The 20,131-nt window shown below is 30.9% G+C and overlaps 1 protein-coding gene across 1 annotated transcript; it reads right to left on the bottom strand.

Moving 5' to 3' along the window:
- Positions 1 to 3,757: 3,757 nt before the first annotated feature.
- Positions 3,758 to 5,056, bottom strand: LOC131068130 (uncharacterized). Its single transcript, XM_059213334.1, has 3 exons — positions 4,809 to 5,056; positions 4,565 to 4,656; positions 3,758 to 4,214 (listed from the first exon to the last, which is right to left on the bottom strand). The coding sequence occupies exons 1-3, from the start codon at positions 4,936 to 4,938 to the stop codon at positions 4,068 to 4,070; spliced, it is 369 nt and encodes a 122-aa protein (XP_059069317.1). The 5' UTR covers positions 4,939 to 5,056; the 3' UTR covers positions 3,758 to 4,067.
- Positions 5,057 to 20,131: the final 15,075 nt, after the last annotated feature.

Here is a 20,131-nt window from a genome sequence, read left to right as displayed (position 1 = left end):
AAGTGGGTGAGGGGTTTAGGAATTTAAATAAATAAATGTCATGGATGGACTTTTAAGAATTTAAATAAATATTGATTTATTTAAACTTGAAAGATAGGATTTAAATCAATGTTAATTTATTTAAATTCAAGAGGGGGGTTAGTTAAACAAATATGCTTTATTTATTTAATTAATTGTTTCAACTTAGTTAAGTGAATATTAAATAATTGGAGAAGAGGATTAAGATGAATTAATTAAAAATTTAATTAATTATTGATTGATGGTCAAATAATAAAAAAATACTAAGTATTCATTTGATTAAGTGGATAGATTTCGGTGTCTACATCTGCAAATGAAAAATGTTATGCTCCTTTCTAGCACTTGTGTGCTCTGATACCATGTAAAATTTTAACTAAATCTATGAAACACAATATGGATCTAGCTAAAAAGAAAAGGATATAACTTGTAGATGACACATAACATACTCATTATTGTTCAAAAACACATATGAACAATAGAACTTGTAGATGAAAAGAATTGGTTCTTTTTTTACATCTATGATGACACATAACATACTCATTATTGTTTTTAGATTCTACGTTCACTAAGTTTACATCACTTATCTCCTAGAAACATATCAAAACTAATTTATGTATTTCTCGCACACCATATTTTTGGAGAGTTCAACAACTTTTTTTCAATCCTAACTAATATTCTTCCAAGTTTTTATTTTTTTCTAATATTCTCTAACATTTTCCTTTTCCTTGCTTATTACCAAACTCATGTAGATGTGGTATCCAAAGCACCGTAAATGTTCTAAACAATCCATTTTATCAAGCTCTCCCCCAATGGTGCAGGAGCACCTAGCCTTTGAAATGCCTCATAAAGGTTAATTTGTATTTTTCCTTCTTTTGTAATGTTTTCCATGTTACGTAAGGTCCTAAGAACCATGGGAATCAAAACAACTCATTTTGTAAGGCTTTAAGAGCCATTTTGTCTAAATAGACCTATAAGGTCTTGACAGAGTCAAAAGTGGTCAAAGGGTGAAAGTGTCCAAAAAAGGGTTGGAAATGTTGTAACAAGACTTATTTAGTCCATTTTATGGTGTTTGAGGTTTCCAATAATGGTTTTACAAGGTTTGGTATTATTTTGTCAAAAAATGCAAAAGTTGCAATATTACAACATTGAAAAAACAAGTGCAAAAATGATGCAAAAGGGAAAGCGTTTAGTCCTTAGGTAAATAGAACAGTTAGAGGGAGTTTAAAATGGTTTTATAAAACCAATAAATGGTTGAGCAGTTTGGAGGGGATTTGACAAAGGTTATGCATCAAACTCTCAAACTATCATAAGGAATCTGTGACTGTCACAAAGCCATGGAGGCTCACATTTGGTGTAATTTTGATGTGAATATGTTTTTAAATGATATGTTAATGAAATATATTTTAGATGAATCCTTTTTTATGCATTTTTGTGGAGTATTTGGCAAGATATGTTTGTTTTCCCAAAAACTGTCAAAACCCTGCCTAGTGTTCATAGTCTTGGGAAAAATGTACCATAACTCCCTTTTTAACCATTGGATCTTCATAAAAATTTCAGGGAAAGTAAATAACTATCTTATCTACAACTCATCAAAGAGATTTTTTTATAATGGTTTTTCAAAAATTATGGATGACTATTTTCCTGTCTTAGATTGAAAAAACAAACCAAGTTAGACCTAATTGCAAAAGTACAGTCATGATTTTAGAGGTTTGGTTCAAAATAACCCTACCTAAGTTTTGGATATGTTTTAAAGAAACCAAATGAGTACTCAAATATGTTTTTATTGTTGGTATATCAGGTTTTATCTAAAAGTTGTGAAGGATTGTTCCTATTCGAAGGGCTACTAGATTCTAGGCTTACTTGTGTGGACAAGATACAAGTTGAGATATCTTGAAGCTTTGGAGGGTGTCGATGGTTAATTTATGTTATATTAGATCGATTTAGAATGTTTCCAATTTCAAACCAATGTTGTGAATTCCTTAACCAAAATTGGTGTTTGTAGCCATTGAAGCATAGTGTCATTGTGAAGGAACCTTTAATTTATAGAAGATAAGAATGGAATGTTGATTATGAACTTAAACCCCACCTCTGCAACACCCAATAACGTCAAATTTTGTGACCACGTGATCTAATATCTTATGCCCATGGCTGAAACCTAAAAGTACCTTAGCCCATTTCTTTTTCTTATCAACCAGAAAACTGTATAATCATGATTCACGATGGTCCTAGATAGCTCAATACAATTAGGGAAATACTGAAATTCAGGAGTTCTATGTCAACAATAGGTTATCTTGCTAGATTTTAAGATAATTTGCCTCCATGGGAACTAGTATGATCTAATTTTCTACTTTTAAAGGTTGTATGAGAGTTGGTAATGGAGAGTTAAAAGCTACAAGTACCAAAAGATGACTACTTTTTATTTTATTTTCAGCCAAAGACTTCGAGAATCAAAACATGTTCGAGATAATGATAGCAATCTATCAACCAATACAATATATGAGAAAAAAAATGTGTCATCGTAGGGCATGTTGCTACTTACCTTACTTGATTCCCCCTGTAGATACATTTCTTTGAGGCAAAGAGATTGACAACACTTAAGTAATGCATAGTGAGGGCACTAAACTCTTTAATCTATGTTTAAGTAAGACTCAAGCTTCTCTTAGATCACAATAGTCATCAAAGAGGACATGAAACATTATATTATACGTTTTGTACGCTTAAAATAATTTACATGCTTTGCATCCTAAAGTCTATGCAACAAGCCTACAACACCTCATATTAGCCTTTCTTTAGTAGCAAACCAAATAACGTCTATGCGATAGGATAAAATCATGACTAGCTTTAATAGCAACATGATCAAGATGGCTTGAAGACTAGTTACCTAATCAATTGCAAATGGAATAAAACACTTAAGACTAGTTTTGTCCCCAAACAAGTGAAGGCATGATAATGTAAATGAAGAAGTGTCCTACAATATAATCAAATCTCATATTGTATAGACTACCTTTAAGTACAGAAATGAATGCTTTTTACTTTCCATCCATTCTGGTTCTTATCTATATTTCCTTATCTGAAATCTTGTCGTCCTCATTATATATCGAAAGTTGTGTAGGTTCATATCATTTTAAAACATTGGCTAAAAATCTGTTTAATATTTTGTACGAAAAAGCTGCAGTGAAAATCGTCTAATCACGATGAGACAACAATCTTGGTGAACCAGGTGTGAAAGGATTTTGAAGTACCATTGGCCAGTTTTGAGTGGACGGTGCATTAATCTTTCTTAGAGCTTTCAATTCTTTTCAAGTACTAAATAAATACGGTTCAAATGTCTGGTTAGACGTTCTGAATATACGGTTGACGTATTCGCTGAAGAGAATAATACAGACGTATACTGAACAACAGTTCATGTTAAATGCAATAATTATATATTTTACAATATCATTCAAAATAACAACATATACAAATAAAGCTATGAGATTTCCAAAAATACATACAATCGAATTCAGAAAATTTCATTAGAAAACATATGCGAATTTAATGAAACTGCAGATCATTGTTTTTAACCCTTTTTTGGGATTAATACAACAGATCTTTCTAAACATTGGCAGAAAATTGTGTTCTCATATCCCAAGACTTCCAAGAGTTCGGCAAGCAAGAAAGATGATTATTCTATGTTTTTGATACGGCGTTGTTACGTACAATAATTCCAAATCGTTGAATTAGCTTAAAGAGACTCATATGGACATTTAGTGAACAGTACCTCAGGTTAAATGCAATAGTTATATATCTTACAATATCGTTTTAAATAACGAATGTAATTCAACATTTATTTATAATCACAAGGCTGGCTAAATATGTGGCAGAACAATCAAGACACATCATTCTGCGCTTTACCAGAACATTGACTTATGATATCTTTGTAAGACTTAAAGCAGTTTGACAAGCATGTGATTCTTAAGCAGAGCTAGAGAAAACTAACACAACCTTCATTATAACTATCACCAAGTGCACTTATACTCTACTCTATGCATACATCTATGCTAAATCTTCTAGCTATCTTTTGCTTCTCGTTCTTCATGGAGATTCTTTGGATCAGATCCTATATCTTTGGCTGGTTTTCCTGTACCCTTCTTGCTTCCCGGTTTATCATCATGGTGTGGACCAGATCCTGTATTTTTGCCTGGATTTGTTGGAGCCTAGACCCACAAACAACCACCACAATCCAAGAATTAACGAAATAGTTTGTAAAATGATGAATTGTTTCTTTGTTCTTTTGAGAACACGTTTCTGTCACAGATTAAGACCAAAAACACGCCATAGACAAGAAGTAAAATTACAACCAAGAGCTTAAACAATCTGTGTGCTCTGACTTAGACTTTACCTTAAATATAATCTACAAACAATTAAAACACGTTATGCCCACACCAGTAACTAAAACACTAAAACTTCTAACTTGCAAGTGGTAGGCGGTCAATGGTTCAAAACTGTACAAACAATAAAGTAATCTGAAGTAGCTGTTCAATGTTGTGTAGAATGTAATACTTACAGATGAAAACATTTGAATGAGTCCTCCGGAGATAGGCTTTGGTGTCCTGGTGAAAATACTGGTAGCTTTCTCAACCATATTGCCATCTTCTCCTGAGAAAATACACCCAAATCCAAATAAGTGTAAATTAAAAGAACGAAGAAGAATGGTATAGGTAGAAAGAGAAATATTTATTCAAGATTTGACTAAGAAATTAAACTTTTTCTGAAGATTTCCTTGGCGCCTGGGGTCTGAACAAGCTTACCAGTATGTCCGTTTGGAACATGGGGAAAGCCGCATTGAATAAAACCTACATTTTTCAGAGTAGTGGGATTGGAGAATTTGAGCCCCCGTACCCAGATGTTAGCCATGTTGAACCACTTTGTAGGAGTCATCGATAGTTCCACTTCTACTTATAATAGATATTTTCTGCTTCAGTGGTGAGTTCAGTCGTTCCAAGAAATTGAAGAGAAATTGCAGAAGGAAAGCCAGTGAGTTTCGTAGAAGCCATCAGACTGCACATTTCCACATTTGACCGTAATAATAAAATAAATAAAAATGTGTGCAATAAATTCGAGGAAAGTCCTCCATTTTGTCTCATATAAGATAGAGCTTCTCCGTAATAACCTATTTTTGTCGTTTACGATGGTGGTTAGAAAAGTTTTTGTATTGAAATCTCTTTAAAGAGATACTGATTTTATCACTTCGTTTGTAGTTAAGTGGCGTGCATGATGGAAATTATTGCAAATCTTTCTATCAAGGTACAACTATTGTCGGCAGGAGTTTGGTCTAAATGTTACAACTAATATATAGTATGTTTAAAGGCATTCAAAATTTATAATTCTATCGCTGTCTATAAAGTAAATTTTATTTAATATTAATGAAATTGTGTTAACATATTTTATTAGGTACTTTATTAAAGAATACCTTGCCTTGGCCATTTACTGTGACATTCGTTTATTTTTGGAGAGGCTTCTTCTATTTTATAAGGTATTCATAAAGAAAGAAAAAAAAAAATAGTTTATTCAAATATGATTATAAATTATAAACAATTATTTTTTGTTATAAATAGATTGAATATATAATTTTATATCTTTATGTGAATCAATAGATTGAATATCTTTTTCATTAGTTTAGTCAATCATCAAATAGAATTAAATATTTATATATCCCCTCTAGTATATTTTCACCTTATTTCTTGCATAATTTTCACATATAACTTTCAATCAAGTTAAAACCATGAAACCACCTTCTTGATCTTGTTTTGGTCATCTCTTCCTTTCCACCGAGGCTAACATTCTTTGGGATATGAGACACATGGGTTGCCAATAGGAGAACACATGTGTGTCACCCTCTCTTATTTGAGCGGTTCCTACTCAAAATAACAAAATGTTGTCCCTAAAAATCTATAAAGGATTCTTCCCAACCTCATTTGAAGATTGCACACCGAGGTATGTGCACAAATATGATGGACCAAAAAGTGGTCAATTTTTTTTTTGGTCTAAATAGTATATTACACGAGTATGCTATATCATGCTCACATTATAACATTTGTGCATTTTAATGTTCTCACATTTCACAATCCTTAAAAGAACAAAGGTCCAAAGATGCGATCACATTATAAAATGCTTATATTTTATGAGCTGGTATTTTTATTTTATGGCTCACAACATGTGAGCATTTTATAAAATGCTCACTTTCTAGCTTAGGATTTTATTTTTCTTAAGAATCCAATCCAAAATAGTTAGAATTGCATGTTCCATTTCCTGAAAAATTGTGGTTTTTGTACAATATAGAAAAAAATAAATGTTGAGTATGCTCTCCATCAAATTTGGATTTTTTTAATGTTAATCTAAAAATCAATACAATAATGTCAAATTCTCTCTTAACTTTGTAACTATTTTGTCTTTTTTTACATTTAGAATATATTATAGTTTTGATCTTCAGTTTCTTTTGTTAGTGTCTTTTTTTTTCCAAAAACTCATACATACAATTTGTATTGTTGATTTTCACCTATTTATTTATTTGAAATGAATTATATTTTTATATTCTAGAATCTATTTTGTACACAATGAACATATATATTAATTAGTTTTCAAAATGACCGGGGAGAGAATGCTTCAATTTTCATTTTTAGGATGTATCCACTTTGAAAATTAGTAAGAACATGTATATTTATCAAAAAAATAGTATATAAATTAGAAATAAACTAAGTTTTGTTTACTAATTTTCATCAAAGATATTTTTGAAATAGTAAGAAAATTCAAAATTTTAGTGGGAACATATTAGACAATTTGTTATATTTTTCAATTTCTTCTTTTCATTCTTCCAATTCATTCCTCTATTATTTCATTTCTCTCTCACGAGTGAAAATTCCATCTTTATATACTCTTATGAGATAATATCCTTACCTATATTTGCTCTTAAATGATTTCACCCCTTACTCACTTCCACCCATAAATTTTCACCTCTTGATTCCCATCATAAATATGATCAAACACAACTTTGATCATCTCCACTACTACACATTTAACATGAAGATTCTAAAAATACAAGGAAACAAAAGTTATTAATACTTTTGTATATAACACATTACATACAAGAGGTTTTAATACAATTTTTAATATTCATGTTGATAATGATAATTGTTCTATGCATGATAAATATTCTTCTTCTCCTTATTTGTCTGTTACTTTTAAAATATCCAACACATTTTCTTCAAAATCACTAAAAATATTTTGTGTACATTATCTTATAGTCATATATCTTATACCTTCACACTCTTTCATTATGACTCTCTTTTGAAGTGCATAATCTTTTGTCTTTCACAATTGGATATTCTTTGTTCTTCCTTTATCCATATTTCTATGTAGACTATAATGTCTTCATGAGACATGAGTATTGTAACTAATGTGTTTTCAAATGAATGCAATTTGAAAACATTATTGGTCCCATGTTCTTATTGAATGGTTTGTTAAGTGTGGCTTATAAAAATACAATATTCAAATGGAAACTTATTAATGTATGGATGAGCCTTTACACCTACTATTCAAACTCACAATATTTCATAAGGTTTAAAAGATGATGTACCACTTGAGATACTATTTTCCATCTTCAAAATTTTGACACATTATCAATAGTCTCCATGAGTGTGACTTTATTGTTAGTCATCATTCTTCTCGACTTCATGGATAGTATTACATGTCTCGAGTCTACCCTTATGCATATATCAATATCATCATGCCACTTGACTATCATATTTGAATATCATCATGACACTGTTGTATATCCTTACCTTATATGATTGTATCCTAGATGTATTTCTTGGTGACTATAGTTGTAGGGTCTTGAAGCTTGATGGTTCATAAATTGATGACTTTAAAAAGTTTGAAAGTCTCCATGTGTGATTTAGGGCCATAAGTAAGGTTTAAAGTAACTTGAAATGAGATTTTTAACAATAAAAAAGGTTATTAACACATTTAGTGCAAGATATAATGAAGTACGAATCAAGGGTCATGCATGTGAATACTTATTGATTGTTTGAGATCCTATAAAATCATGACTCCCTTCAATTTGATAGCTAAGATTAGAAAAGGAAAAACACTAAAACATAAATAAAAGAGTAGTAAACAAAATATTCCTTACCAAAGACCTTGCGGAAGGTTTTCATGAAAAAGAATAGACCCTAACATACCTACCCTTGCATGTTCTTTCATGTTTAGAGTATGTTGATCTATAGAAGTTTTAGGATCCTTTGCAACTTCATCCCTTTCAATATGAATGCATTTTATTGTTCACATGCCTCTAAGATAGAAATTTCATGGAACTAGAAATGAAAAATAAGGAAACTCCATGTTACATACATCCTCTTTTAAAAGTGCAAATTAGATCTTGGGCATTAATCAAGAGAAACCTTCATTAACCATCTATCAACACTAATCATCATTATATTTAAAAAATAAGGTACAAATAAAATCAAAGCTTGATCAAACTTACAAGCTCGACCTAGTCAAGTTGGACTCAAATTAATTTCATCCAAAACTCCCTCCAAAATCTCATGCAAATAGATCTTTGACCAAGTAAAAGCTTTTCATAATTTTAAGGTTTTTGGAAACCTCACCACATGCTGAGACATTTGTAAAAGGAAAATATGACTCAAATATATTAATATAGGAAAAACATTTTATCTTTCAGTAATCCATAAAAAAAAAAAATTTAATTTCTCGAAAACCTCATTAAAACAACATCACTTAACTGGTGTGACTATTTAGACCAATCAACAAAAGAGGGTGAAGCTTTTGATGACCTCTGTGGATGTCTTTCCCTTTAAAACATCAAAGACTAGTTTCTTTGCATATCCATTGGCCATGGAGTCGGCTAAGGTCTTGAAGCAAATTTAAAAATAGACTTAAGAACCAATTTCTAACACCTTAGACTAACTAACTAACAAAATAAAAATATTCAAAATATGTGTAGAAACAACACCTAATTAACTATCACTTAGTACTTGGTAGGAAAGACATCCTAATAATTGTTAACAACATGTATTACACTTGTTGAGTTGTCACTAACATGGTGAATGTAGAATTTAAAAAATAACATTTATAATTTAGATGGAAGATGCTTGGTTGGTTAAATGGGTAATTATTGTGAATTGAAATGAAAATATTGTAGTGGTTGATGGCAAAATTTTACATTGTGCAATACAATGTATGAGACCTTATTTATATAGAAAAGTTTGAGTGATATGGCTAACTAGGATGATGACAAGTTCCTTAATCCTATGTCATGTGGCAACTAAACGGTAAGATTGCATATCTACAAGAGACTTCTATAAATATTCCTAACTCGCTAAGTAAACTTAACATGTGAACATCTATGAAAAGGTCATAACTAGGAACTAGTTGGATAATGTATGTTGTTCATACTATAAAGGGAGATAATTAATAGGAAATACCCCTTTTTCACACGAACACTCATAGCTTCCCATAATACTTCAAATGGCTATCCTTCAATATGGGGTTCTATTGAAAAAACAATATTAATGATATATAATTAATATATACTATTTTTCAATATAATATATATAAACTATTCTATTGAAAAAACAATCAAATAAAAAGAATAATAAACAAATTGATAAGAATAATCTTCATCTCTATATCTATCTTCCTCGCTATCTCTATCTCCTTACCTTCTCTATTTCTCTATGTTTCTATCCATACCTCTCCCTCCCTCTCCTCTCCGTGTTGCAAGCGTAGCTTGAGCATGTTGAAAATAGAGTCTAATTCAAAGATTTTATTTCAGTCATTTTGGATCACTAAAGTGAATGCATAATTGAATTAGTTCATGTATTACACAAATAGGTATACGCCAAAAATATACCAAAATAATCTCTAATTAAACTACTTTTCGATGTATCCATTGCACACCAAGATGCAATTTCTTGTAAATAAATACGGTTTAAATGTCTGAATAGACATCACCTTCCTGAATATCAAATAGTCTCTTAATTTGAAATGACTCTATTTAATGTTTTGCAATGTCCTTGTGAAGTACAATAATCTCAATTCATTGAATTAGCTTAAGAGAACAATACAGACATCTGAACAGCAGCTGATGTTAAATGCAATAATTACAGATTTTAGAATATCGTATAGAACAACACATATACGAATTTAATGCAACATTTACTATACCGCAGATCATTGTTTTTAACCCTTTTTTTGGGGGATGGGGGGCGGGATTAATACAAAAGATCTTTCTAAACTTCGACAGAAAATTGTGTTCTCACATCCCAAGACTTCATGAGGTAAAAAATCTTTTCCTTTTTTTTTCTAAAATAAAACAGACAAACGGTCTGTGTGTTCTGAGTTAGACTTTACCTTAAATAAAACAGACAAACAAGTAAAACAAGTTATGCCCACATCAGTAACTAAAACACTAAATCTTCTAACTTGCAAGTGGTAGAAGGTCAATGGTTCAAAACAGTACAAATAATATAGCAATCTCAAGTAGTTGTTGAATATTATGGAGAATGTAATACTTACAGATGAAAACATTTGAATCAGTCCACCAGAGGCAGGCTTTGCTTTCCTGGTAAAGATACGGGTAGTTTTCTCACCCATATTGGCATCTTCTCCTCAGAAAACACACCCAAAGCCAAATACTGTAAATTAAAAGAACAACCAGAAATGACATAGAAAGATATATATGTATTCATAATTTGATTTAAAGAGAAAATATTTTTTTTAAAGATTTCCTTGGGGCCTGCAATCTGAGCAAGTTTATGAGTATGTCCCTTTGGAACATGAGTAAAGTCGGTCGAAGCTATTCTGGTTTCAAAACAGATCTTTTGTACAGCATGATAGCGACCTGTTAGTCAATCACAACCGTTTATTATAAAATCAATAGTGTAAAATACACGAATCAATCCTTACTGCCTGCATTCAATAAAAGCAAAACCTACATTTCTCAGAGCAGTAGGATTGGAGGATTTGAACCCTCATACCCAAATGTTAACCATGTTGAGTCAGTGATAAGAGTCGTGATTAATTCTACTTATTATAAGATATTTTCTTCTTCGCTAGTGAGTTGAGTCCTTCCGAGAAAGAGCAGAGAAATTACAGAAGGAAACCAGTCTGTTTCGCAGAAGTCATCAGACTGTATATTTGACCGTATTTAGTAATTGAATAAAAAATAGACTACAAAGCTATTTTGACTTTTATCTAGTTAATGGCTAAATTGACAATAGATTGGCGGAAAATACTTCAATTTGTCGCATATAAAATAGATAACCATGGTTTTTTTTGGTCGTTTTACTCTAGTGGTAAGAAGTTTCGTATGAAAATATCTTTGAAGAGATATCGTTCGATTGGCGTGCATGATGGAAAAAATTGTCTATCAAGGTAGAGTCATTGTCAGGAGGAGTTTGGTATAAATGATATTACTCTATTGTATGCTTAGAAGGCATTCAAAGTTTAACCAATAAGGTATAAATTCTATAGCTGTCTATAAGATGGTAAAAATTTGATTTATTTTAATGAAATTGTGTTGATATCATTTTTAAGGTATATTCAAATATGATTATAAATTATAAATAATTATCTTTATAATTTTTGGTTATAAATAGATTGAATATAAAATCTTAATTTTGTGAACCTTTGGTAATAATGACAGAATATTTATTTTCTATCGAGACAATTTAATCAATCACAATCATAGAACATGTAAAGAGAATATATCTTGTGAAATGATGAATTTGACAAAATATGATTCTTTTGTAGGAGAAATTTATTTGAATGTGAACTTGGAATAGGGGTACCTCAATTCCTTGAGGTACCATAAAAGCTTAACTTTAATGCCATCTAATTGCTTTTATGTTGTATCTATTTTAATGAAATCGTGTTAATATCTAACTATAAATTATAAACAATTATCTTTTGATTTTTTTGTTATATATGGATTGAATACAAAATCTTAGCTTTGTAAATTCTTTGGTTATTATCATAAAATATTTATTTTCCTTTGAGACAATTTAACCAATCATAATAATAGAACATGTAAAGATAATAGATCTTGTAACATGATGAATTTGACAAAACAGGATTCTTTTGAAAGAGAAATTTAGTTGAATGTGAACTTAGAACAAGGGTATCTCAATTCCTTCAGGTACTATAAAGGCATAACTTTAATGCCCTCTAATTGAATTTATCTATTATGTGCTCATTCTAGCTTCCCGTTACCCCCCCCTCCACTAATCTATTCCTTTTGACCCTATTCTACCCTAGTTTCCTTCTCTCTTTAGTGCATTCCCCTTTTTTATGTCTTGTTCAATTTGTAGGATCTATTTCTTATCCCTATTCTCCCCTTTTCTCTTTCACGTAGCTCTACATCTCCTTGTAAACTTACTTGACACTTGTCCAGCCATATTATTGTTTCCCAGGTTATTACTCAAAAAATTAAATATTTTTATATCCCCTCTAATATATTTTCACCTTATTTCTTCAATAAATTTCAAATCTAAATTTCAATTGAGTTAAACCACCTATATTGATCTTGTTTTGGTGATCACTTCCTTCCTACCTAAGCTCACATTCCTTTAAATATGGGACACATCGGCTACACCAATAGAAGAGCACGTGTGTGTTACCCTCTCTTATTTCAATGGTTTCAACTCAAAGTAACAAAATATCGTCCCTAAAAATCCATAGATGATTCTTCTTACCCTCAGTTTAAGAATGCACACCAAGAAATTTGCACAAAAATGGGGGACCAAAAGTGTTGAAAATTATTTTTTGGACTAAATAGCATATAACACATGTTACATCATGCCCATATTATATTATTTGTGCATTATAATGTTCTCATAGTTTGCAATACATAAAATAAAAGAAAAAGGGTTAAAAAATGAGAGAATGTCATAAATGGTCATGTTTTATGATCCATTATTTTTCTTTTATGACTCACAAAATGTGAGTGTTTTATAGCATGCTTGTATTATAGTTATTGTTTAGCAAACTAATAATCCTTAAGATTTTATTTTCTCTAGGAATCTAGCCCAAAATGATTAAAATTGCACACTATATCTTGAAAAATATGGTTTTTGTACAATATAGAAAAAACTAAATGCTGAGCATGCTCTTTATCATATTTGCACATATTTTAAGTTAATATGAAAATCAATACGTGCTAAAGCCTCTCATAAATTTGTAACTATTAAGATTTTTATTTATTTATTTATTTACTCCGAATATGTTATGATTTTGACCTTCAATTTCTTTTGTTAGTGTCTTCTTTTTTCCAAAAATTCATATATACTATTTTTATTGTTGATTTTCATCCATTAATCTAAATTTGAAATGAATTATATGTTAACATTAACTCTATTTTGTGTACATTAAACATATATATTTTAATTAGTTTTAAAAAAGACTTGTGGGATCATGTTCAAATTTTCATTGTTAGTAAAAACTTATATATTTATTAGAATATTATTATATATTTTAGAAATAAAATAAGTGATTTATCTAGTTTTTCACCAAATATATTTTGAAATAGTTAGAAAAGTAAAAAAATTAGTGGGATCATATTAGACACTATGTTATAATTTTTTAAAATTAAAATAGGACCAACTTATGTGCTCCCATTTTTAAAATATAATAGTAGTTTAGAAACTATATTTTGAGCACTACAAAATCTTGTTCTTATCATGTATTTAAATTTTGAGCTTGACTAACTAATATCCTTTTGTAATCTTATAATTTTTGCAATGTTATTTTAAATTTTTTTAGATCCTTAAAGAATTGATCTATCATTGGAGCTTTGGATCTCGCTCATGTATCATCTTAGAGCCATATAGTATTGTGTGTAGTCTTATTGTTTAATATTTTCATCTCATTCGCCTTGTTCTTATCCTTGTCATACTTTGTTTCTAATCTATTATAATTGTCCCCAGTTTACTATTTTCCTTTCCAATCTTGTATCAAATTTATTGTTCCTTATTTTAATCTTTTCTCTAATTTCCTTCTTGTCAAGAAATCATGCATATAATCTACATTTAATCCATTTTCTTCATAACCCCATGAGAGAAAATAATGGACACAAGTTTTCATATAGCCAAATTGATGGATCAAATTTACAATACACAAGACAATGTGCAAGATATAAACCAAGAAAACCCTTAAGAGGGAAAAAAAAAATAGTCTCCAAATGCATCTATATTTCATCTATTATTTAGTAAATAAATAATACATGCAGTTGCATAGTTACAATGAATACTTATTAAACATCAAGCCTCTCCAATGCATACTCCATGTGTTCAGGCATGAATCCACATATCCCACACCATGCTTTTCATATGCAATCCTTAGAAAGACTAAATAATATGACAACCCCCTCATTGAGCCAACCTTAAATACTAAAAATGTGACTGCTTGCATAGAATCTAGCTCACATAAGTATACTCAAGTGGTATGATAAATTCATATGTGTCAAAACTCATGAGAACAAAAAACACATACCCCACAATTAATTTGTGATATAATAATTAAATATTTTTCCCTAATTAATTATTCTATGTCTTCCACACACAAACGATAAATAGCCTAATATTTCAAAGAACACTTTACAAGGAATGCACAAATAATTACCTATTGTGGCTAACCACATCTCGTAGATGTATCACAAATAAATAATTATTTAATCAAAACGTAATAATATAACAATTTATGTAATCATGAACAACACCAAATCCCAACACTTCTCCCACCAAGGCCTACTTTCGTATATTGCACCTCTTATTTAGTTAGCATGTTAGTGTTTTAATTTATGTTTTAATTAAAAAAAATTTCTACTATTGATGTTAATTTATTATGCCACCATCATTACCACATGGAACTATGTTTAAATTATTTTGAAGGAGGTTGATTGAGGTAACTAGCCCTTTGACTAAACCATCTTATAGGGTTCCATTAAGAAAAGTTATCTTTCAATTGATTTTTTGAAGAATTAAAATAGATTGTACATGTAAGATAATTTTAGGATTTGATCAACATATTAAGATAGATATCCTCAATGAATTTCATTCCTTTCCAAGATAGATCAACAACACCCTGAGCACTAGTGCCATCACAACTATCATAGAGAACCTATATATCATATAAATTAGTAAGGACACACACATAGACACTCATTAAGGCCTTCAAAATTTCCCAAAAATATATATATTTTATAATTGTAAGTAATATAGTATTTTTATATATGATTTTATTTTAGTGAGAATAACTAGGGCATAATTGTAAATGAGGATTTTCATTTCTAGTGTATCTTACCTAATTCTAGCCTCTTATCCCAACTTTCTATCTACATAGTTCAATGATAAATTGTTTATAATAAAATATTTAAATAATATAGACTTATAGATAGTGTAAATTTTTAAAATATCTAAAATAAGCCCAAATTATTCAAATATCTAGCTATTATTCAAAATTATTTAGAATACAGGAGTAATATCACTAGTCATGATTGTGAATTGTTGTAAATATTTGAATTATATATGTACTCCTCTTCTTAATTTACTTGAAAAATATTTCTATTGTCCAATTTATTACCATAATTCTAAATTATTGGAAATGGTTTATTATTGATCTATGACTAAGTGAATGATTGAAAACTAAAGCTCTAGTTTGGTAGAATTTCAAGAAAAAAATAGTTTATCCTCTAGTAAAAATGATTCAATAATGTCTAAAAGAATTTATAATTTCATTCTAAATATTTTTCACAATTGCAACACTTATATCAAAGTTGGTATGCATCTTCTAATTTTTAGTTTTGCATATCCGAGTCCTAGTTTGAAAGTTTTTGTTCCTATTTTTAATTTCATGGTTTTGATTAGATTAAGTGGGGAAGGTCCCCAACCATTCCCTCTTCACTAATTTTCCTACTACTCACTATACTATTTATCTTGTTTGTACATCACAACTAGAGGCTTCTTTTGTTGCTCTTCTTGGTGGTTGTGCCTATTATTATTTCATTGTCTATTTTAAAGAGGTTCCATGGTCTACATGTCTAGAAGTTAGGTTTGGTTGGATGGTTATGTTTTGGATGGAATATGGATGCAAAATGGCTTCTTATGCACTCAACTTTGCTCTAGTTAGATCATTGTGTAGTTTTAATGTTTAAGTTGTCTTGGTTGTTTCATTTCTATTTTATTTTTGTAACAACCTTTTGTTGGTTGTCTGTAATGGTTTTAGTGTTCACTCGATCCATGGTGTAGTGAGGGCTTAATATCCAAGCTTTTTTTGTAATGTTTTTCTTCCTCTTATATGTCTTTTATATTTTCTAAAAACGCTAACACATTTTCTTTGAAATCATTGAATATATTCTAGTTTTTATTATATTATGTCATATTTATGTCTTCTCTTTCATATCCTTCAAGAAATAACATGTGTACATTATATTATATTCACATTTATTATACCTTCATGCTCTTTCATTACTACACTCCTTTTAAATGCATAATCTTTTGTCTTTCACAATTAGCTATTATTTGTTCTCCTTTAATCCATATTCTGGTGTAGGCTATACTATCATCATGAGACATTATTATTTTAACAAATAAGGTTTAAAATGAATGTAATTTGAAATCATTATGGGTACCATGTTCCTATTGAATGGTCTATGCCAGGTGATGCTTCATAAAAATAGAAATGGAAACTTATTAATGTATTGATGAGCTTTTAGACCTACTATTCAAATTCACAAGATGTCACAACTCACAAGGTTTAAAGGATGATGTACCACTTGAGATACTATGTTGCATTTTCAAAATTTTGACACACATTCTCCATAGTCTTCATAACTGTGACTTTATTGTTATTCAACATTCTTGTTGACTTCACGAATACAAGTCTTGAGTCTACCCTTATGCATATAGCAATATCATCATGCCACTTGACTATCATATATGAAGATTATGATGACATTATCATATATGAAATTACTCTATATTATTGTATCTTGTGTCTTTATTTCTTGGTGACTACATCCTATTGACTATTAAATCATGAAATATACACTTTTAACCATCTTAGCTAGCTTGTAGCATTGTCTTGATGGTATAATTTGCATAGAACTTTGTCTTCTATTTCTAAGCTCATTGTATCTTACATCTTTCTTCAATCCATCAAATAATGTTTAAGGGCACACAAACTTGATTCTAGGTTTGTTCATTTGAGATTTCCAACAAACCAACTATTATCCTTCTTTCACCATGCTCAAGGGTTTCTTATTTATGGTTTAGATACACCTTAATGAAACCCTTAATAACTCCATGAAATTGTTGTAGAGTCTTGAATCTTGATGGTTCATAGATTGATAACACAAGGGTTTCAATGAGTTTACCATGTTTGACAATCTCCATGTGCGAGTTAGGGTATAAGCAAGATTTAAACAACTTGAAATGAGTGTTTTAATAATAAACATGGTTAGTGACACCTTTAGTGTAAGATCTAATTAAGGAAAGATCAAGTGTCGTGCATGCGAATGTTTCATGATTATTTGAGACCCTATGAAAGTGTACCTCACTCCCTTCAAATCTGATAGTGAACATTAGAAGAGGGAAAATATTGAAACATAAATAAATGGTAGTACACACAATATTCATTACAAAAGACCCTATGCATGGTTTTCATGAAAAACAACAGACCCTCACATACCTACCCTTGCATGTTCTTGCATGGTTAGAGTAAGTTGATCTATGGAAGTTGTGCGGTCATGTCCAACTTCACCCCTTTCAATATGAATGCATTTCATTGTTCAAATGCCCCTGAGATAGTTTCACATGACGTTTTAAAGTATAATATTTTCAGATAGTTTATTAGCTTAAAGAGACTGATATTGAACGGTATCTCAGGTTAAATACACTAGTTATATATTTTACCATATCGTATAAAATAACTAGGTACAATAACGAGGCTTGCTTTATATATGGCAGAACAAACAAGGCAGATCATTCTGAACTTTAGCAGAACATTGATTATCATATCCCAAGACTTCAAAAACAGTTTGGCAAGCGTGTGATCGCTAAGCAGGGCTAAAGCAAACTAACACAACTTTCACTACCGTACATCTATGCTACGTCCTCTAGTTGATTTTTGTCTGTTTTTTCATGGAGATTATCTGGATCAGACCCTGTATCCTTGGCTGGTTTTTCTGGAGCCTTGACTGGTTGATTATCATGCTTAGGACGAGATCCTTTATCTTTTTCTGCATCCACAAACAATCACCAAAATCACTAGTTTTGCTTATACATAGTGTTCTTCGTTAGTGAGTTTCAGAGTCCTTCCGAGAAACTGAAGAGAAATTGCAGGAATGTTTCGTAGAAGTCATCAGTCTCCACATTTGATCGTGAATAGAGAGAGATGCATAGACAATACGTTCGCGGAAAATCCTCCGCTTTGTCGCATATAAGATAAAGTTATGTGTGGGAACCTGTTTTTGTCGTTTTACCGAAGAAGTTTCGCTATCAAAGTATCTTTCAATCGGCCTGCGTGATGTGGTTAATTTATTGAAAACATAACCAAACTAATTTCAAATTCATCTACCTCATGCACCGCAGTATTTCACGAGGTTTTACAACGTACTTCTAATTGTTGGGATTAAGGTGTCTCAACCTTTGCAAATCCTGAGATTGGCTAATGCATTTATTTATTAATTTATTATTTTATTTATTGTCTACAAATGTCTAGTCATCTCGTGGGATCCACATGGCTTGTGGCATCCTACTTGGCGATGTCTGTATGACACATATCTTGCACATGTGGAGGTAGGCATCCCATGTGAGGATCTTGACAAGTGTCGGCCTATGATAGATTCTATGACAGAATGGACAAGTGGCAAGAGATACCTTTTGCATGGAGAGGGTTATGATGAGTTGTAAGAGAATAAGCTAAAATTAGTCATTTATGATAGATTCTCTTACAACTGTAAGCGTTGTAAGTTATGAAAACTGTAAGATGTGTAAGAGCATCTGTCATACCTCGAAATAGTAAATTTTGAGTGCCCAACTTAGGATGTTTGAATGGGGAGTCATTTGGAGATGTACATATGTCATTTGCATGCTTTTTGATGGCCGAAAAATAGGGCCAAATGTTATGCACGACCCCATCTTGATGCTTCATCTAGAAGCTTCCTCTTGAGTTGTATTACTCTTATAAAAGGTATTCTTGAGGATTTTAGATATGTAATATTTGTAGGTGAAGCATTATGCCGCTAGAATTAATCTAGGTTGTGAGTTGTATTTGTAGACTAATGTTGCAGAAGCTAAGTGCTGGCATTGTATTGTAAGATTTTGAAGTGTGGGGTTTTTTACCTAAAAGGGTTTTCCCCATGATATATCTTGTGTTCATTGTTTATCTTTATGCATGTTTATTATCTCTCTATGAATGTGTTTCTATTTTTGTAATAGAAGAGTTATAAGAACATTTGCACTATCTCCCCCACTAGATTAGTTAGGAAGCATTTTTCGCACCTTAGCTTCCTTTCACTAACTGTGCTAAAATGTGAGCTTCTGATAATGGTGTCATGATAAAGCAGGAGATAAGGGAAATGGATTTATTGAAAGGGCTTCAAAAACTTTCAAGCAAATGCAATTGGTAGTTGTAAAGCCATGTTCTACAACCTTTGCTAGCACCCTCCCTTCTTACGCCAATACAAAAGGTTTCGATCTGTGTATGGACATCCATCGAAGCTTAGTAGAAGCAGATTTTTTGTCAGATTATATAGTTGAAAACACTCTAGTATATATGTTTGCAAAATGTGGAAGCATAGGTAAAGTGCATGAACTATTTGACAAAATGCCTCAGAGATATCATTTCCTAGAATGCAATGATTGCAAGATATGCACAAAATAGATTTTGCAAGGACACTCTCAAATTCTTTGATTTGATGAAGCACTCTAGAACACATTCTAACATTGTAATCTTTGGGTGTGTATGTGCATGCAGCTATATGGGTCTAGTGGATGAGAGTTGTACATATTTCAATTGCATGATTAAACCTTATTACACTATCCCTATTGTTGATCAT

The sequence above is a fragment of the Cryptomeria japonica genome, chromosome 10 (genome assembly GCF_030272615.1).
Source record: "Cryptomeria japonica chromosome 10, Sugi_1.0, whole genome shotgun sequence".
NCBI classification, from domain to species: Eukaryota; Viridiplantae; Streptophyta; class Pinopsida; order Cupressales; family Cupressaceae; genus Cryptomeria; species Cryptomeria japonica.
The sequence above is the reverse complement of the archived record's forward strand: the minus strand, read 5'-3'. Positions and strand labels throughout refer to the sequence as shown.

Excerpts from the sequence above, each read along its gene's own strand:
- LOC131068130 (XM_059213334.1), bottom strand. The coding sequence starts at position 4,938 with ATGACTCCTACAAAGTGGTTCAACATGGCTAACATCTGGGTACGGGGG. Across the intron at positions 4,657-4,808 it reads TGTTCCAAACGGACATACTG|GAGAAGATGGCAATATGGTT; the intron begins GTAAGCTTGTTC and ends GTATTTTCTCAG. Across the intron at positions 4,215-4,564 it reads TCATTCAAATGTTTTCATCT|GCTCCAACAAATCCAGGCAA; the intron begins GTAAGTATTACA and ends TTGTGGGTCTAG.